The 4,479-nt window shown below is 41.0% G+C and overlaps 1 protein-coding gene across 1 annotated transcript; it reads left to right on the top strand.

The window, feature by feature from the left end:
* Positions 1 to 596: 596 nt before the first annotated feature.
* LOC120863108 (transmembrane protein 230-like) lies at positions 597 to 1,208 on the top strand. The gene has a single exon (XM_040239335.1). It carries the CDS (start codon positions 597 to 599, stop codon positions 1,206 to 1,208), a length of 612 nt encoding a protein of 203 aa, XP_040095269.1.
* The last annotated feature ends 3,271 nt before the right edge of the window (positions 1,209 to 4,479 follow it).

The following is a 4,479-nucleotide window of genomic DNA, read 5'->3' as shown; positions in this document are numbered from 1 at the left end:
TAAGATGAGTTATAAACTTATAAGACACACAGGTCAGTAAGTAGTAGACATAGAACACAGCAAAGGGGAGGGGTCAAACGTTTGATTAGTAAAGAACCTTGACCAGAGGCTGCAGCTCTGGACCAAGCTCTCTAGATACTCTAGATATTGAGAGAGAACTTAGAGGTTTCCAGTTTGAACTCTCATAAAGTAAGAACCACCCCCCTCTGCAATCTCCTAAAACATCACACTGCTTTCTCATTAAACTAACATTCCAAAGAGCTTATCACTCCCACAATCACTGAATCAGTGTTGAGACAATACAACCTACAAGAGAGCTGTCCCCTATAAAACGAGCCAAAATTTAGGAGTGAAACGTCTTGACGTCTTTGAACATATTTTGCCCTTGATCATCATGTCAGGATTTGAGCTTTATTGAGGGCACCTGCTATAAGCAAGTATAAATGGAAATTCTATGAAATTGACTAAATGAAAACAAAGAATGTTATCTAATCTGCTCAGTCTAAACAGTTTTAATGGTAAAGGATTTGGGAGTTTACTAGAACTGGCTTAAGAAAATAACAAATACAGCCAATAATCTGATGATTATCGAAACAATGGCAAACTCACATGTTAAAAGAAAGATTCCATCAAAAACAGGGCAGTCTCCCGGAAGGGGAAGGCAGATGAAGGAGAGGTGCTGGGGAAGCCAACCGCGTGGTCCGGCGGCCGTTGGGTGGACGCCCTGGCCTTGGCGCCTCCGCCCGCTGTGTAGCCACGGGCAAGCTCAGCGGCTTATCGCGCCCACTCCCACCAACGTGGCTGCTGGCATGCCCAGCGGCAAAGTGAGATACGCAAAGCTCTCCAGCCCCGACGGCGGACATATTAACAGTCAGAAGGAAACTTCACCTGCCAAAGAGAGCTTAAAGCCGAAAAGATGCCCAGGTGTCGTAAGACCTCATGTATGGGAGAAAAGCCGTACTGACATTCCTTTTAAGGCCATTGCCTGCGCCTTCTCACAGTTTTTGGTTGGTGCTTTTCTCATTATTACGGGCTGCCTCCTGCTGGCAGGCTATATCAGCAAAGTGGGCGCCAGTCGAGCCTTCCCAGTCCTGACTGTCGGCATCCTGGTGTTCCTCCCCGGGTTTTACTACCTGATCGTCGCCTACAGAGCCTACCGAGGTTGCCCGGGCTGCTCCTTCCATGACCTTCCGGATTTTGATCACTAGCCCCCACCCCAGCCAGAGGAGTCACAGGTAGGGGTGAGCAGAGTTGAAGGCATTGGACAGAAGTTGTGGAAATCTATGCTTAAGAATTAAGGAAATCTACCGTTTTGCAGATAAATGTTCGGCACAACTATGGCCAGATTTTCTAAATCCATCCTCCAAATGTTAATTGAATTTACAGTTAGCCAACTAGGAAGTTAAGAGAGGACGTGTTCTTTTTTTATTTTCCTGGCCCTTGCAGAATCCCATGACAAATTTTCCACTTGGATATGTATCCAGGAGGAATAGCAATGTTAATTGTGTGAGGAAGTGAAGAGTTACTCTGTGAAAGCAAAATGTTGCCACCACCTAGTTAGAGCTGAATGTTTCTTTTAAATAATCCTCATCGACAATTTTATTATATCTTGTGGCAAATAGAAAAATGCAACGATTATGTTAAATTTATTACCAAGTGATTTATTTGAAAAGATTCTATTTTATCCCTCATATTAATCTCTAACTTTGTATTCTATGGATGATCTTGATAAAACCAAATATCAATTGAGGAAAAATTAAAAGAGCACTACAGCTGTGTTGTATGGAGGCCCTACAAGCTTTAGGGTCACACAGAGCTCCATTTAAATCCCAGAGGCAAACTTTCCAGCTGTATAAGTTTGGACAAATTAATACTCTGAGACACAGTTAGGGACCATAATTCCTACAGTTTTGGGTTCTCAGTTCAGTTCAGTTCAGTTGCTCAGTCGCATCCAACTCTTTGCGACCCCAAGAACCACAGCACGCCAGGCGTCCCTGTCCATCACCAACTCCCAGAGTCCACCCAGACCCATGTCCATCAAGTTGATGATGTCATCCAGCCATCTCATCCTCTGTCGTGCCCTTCTCCTCCTGCCCTCAATCTTTCCCAGCATCAGGGTCTTTTCAAATGAGTCAGCTCTTCGCATCCAGTGGCCAAAGTATTGGAGTTTCAGCTTCAACATCAGTCCTTCCAATGAACACCCAGGACTGATCTCCTTTAGGATGGACTGGTTGGATCTCCTTGCAGTCCAGGGACTCTCAAGAGTCTTCTCCAACACCACAGTTCAAAAGCATCAATTCTTCTGTGCTCAGCTTTCTTTCTAGTCCAACTCTCACATCCATCCATGACCACTGGAAAAACCATAGCCTTGACTAGATGGACCTTTGTTGGCAAAGTAATGTCTCTGCTTTTTAATATGCTGTCTGTGAAGTCATTCAGTCATGTCCGACTCTTTGTGATCCCATGGACTGCAGCCCACCAGGCTCCTCCATCCATGGGATTTTCCAGGCAAGAGTACTGGAGTGGGTTGCCATTTCCTTCTCCAGGGGATCTTCCCGACCCAGGGATTGAACCTGGGTCTCCTGCATTGTAGGCGGATGCTTTTGCCGTCTGAGCCACCAGGGAAGTGTCTAGGTTGGTCATAACTTTCCTTCCAAGGAGTAAGCATCTTTTAATTTCATGGCTGCAGTCACCATCTGCAGTGATTTTGGAGCCCAGAAAAATAGTCAGCCACTGTTTCCCCATCTATTTGTCACGAAGTGATGGGATTGGATGTCATGATCTTAATTTTGGGTTCTAGTGGGGGTTAAATAAAAAAATTCCATATCAACAACATAGCACATACGTGTTTTCAAAAGTGTTAATTTCTCACGGTAAAATAGGGTTCTATAGAAGAATGCACTAAGCCATAAATGAATTACATCTATTCACCTCAAACAACATAGAAGAGCTGGCCACCAGAGAGACTGAGACTGCTAATCTGCAAAGTTACAAGTTTAAATCCAGACACAGCATTACTTCTTATTTGCATGAACCTTCTCTTGATTCCTATAAATGAATAGGGCAGATCCAGGCTTTGTGGTGCTTAAATTTTCTATAATTTGGATGGGGGGGGTCTCTTAAGAAATAGAATGCAAATTTGTGAATTCAGAATTAAACAGAGGGCTTATCAAAGGGCATATACAAGGGTGGGACCCTGATGCGTAAGTCTCATTAGCTTCTGATAAATTTGGCTGTTAGAGAAAGTGAAGAAAGGATCTAGAGAAGAGGACTGAATATGGAGTCAAGGCTGTGGCTCCATAATAAAGGTAATATTGAACAAACTAGTAATATTTTCTAGAGAAAAGTATATCATCATATAAAAACAAATACTTTTTGAAGTGTTGTAATAAAGAACATAGATTTGTGAAAGATAAGGAAAGGAGTATATTTTCTGGACAAAGAATATTGTCAATTCATAAAAGAGAAGGAAAATACTCTCAGATGTGTTATTGTTAGAATAAACAGGATGTACTCAAGTTTAAAAAAAGAATTTGGTGATCTTCCATGGGTATTATATTATTGTTCATACCTAGACATATACATAATGAATGTGAAAAACAAATAAAGCTCCAAATATTAGTTTGATATTTATCAAATTGTGCTAAACAAACAGGGATAATATGAAATGTAATTTGTTTGGGCTCAGATAGCATCATCATAATCCACTCTCTTATTAGAAAGCACAGAATTTACAGAAGAGTATATTGGGAAAGTAACTGGTAAAAAGTTCACCACAGCTTCAATATGAGTAATTAATATTAAAGAACAATAAATCTGTGCAACATTAGTTAAGGAATGCCAATTCATGAAATCAAAGATCCAAATAAAGTCAGTAGTGGTAAACCTTTGCTCAGAGATGAGCCTCATCCCAAAGAACAGTTAGGCCAGTAAAGACATGCTATGACAGCATGATCATACCACAGAAGATGATACTAGAAATCCAAACATTGTTTTAACTCCACATTGTATGGATAGTATATGTGGTAACTTTATAAGTTTAGTTTATGAAGTCACATGTCTAACAACTCTTCTTGAATTGTAACATATTTATGTGCCTTTTCTTTTGTTATACAGAGTTTAGACAAATTTCCTAGGACAACATCCTTTTGAAACAACTAGATTTCCAAGCAGTGCCTGACAGCCATCTGATAACAGTTAATTGGCTCACCAAGCTAAGTCATTGGACCCAAGAGATGGTGAGAGAGTGTAAGAAGCAAAACCCATCTCCAGACAGAAGAATATTTCTAATAACATTCTGATAGTAGGAGCTTATCTTTGATTTTGGAACAGAGCACAGTACTTCATTAATTTTTGGAAGAAAGTCTTATTTCTCTGTCCTCCCAAGAGTGTGGGCCACAAACTAATAATTTACTCTGAGGTCTTCTTCCATGGTTTTGAAAGTAGCCTGTTTCACTGCGGATTCCACAAGCTCATTCA

The sequence above is a fragment of the Oryx dammah genome, unplaced genomic scaffold (genome assembly GCF_014754425.2).
Source record: "Oryx dammah isolate SB20612 unplaced genomic scaffold, SCBI_Odam_1.1 HiC_scaffold_4, whole genome shotgun sequence".
Classification (NCBI taxonomy): domain Eukaryota; kingdom Metazoa; phylum Chordata; class Mammalia; order Artiodactyla; family Bovidae; genus Oryx; species Oryx dammah.
Note: the sequence above shows the minus strand (reverse complement) of the source record. Positions and strands in the feature narration are given on the sequence as shown.

What these genes read in the sequence shown, in the direction of transcription:
- LOC120863108 (XM_040239335.1), top strand. Translation starts at nt 597, where the DNA reads ATGGCAAACTCACATGTTAAAAGAAAGATTCCATCAAAAACAGGGCAG.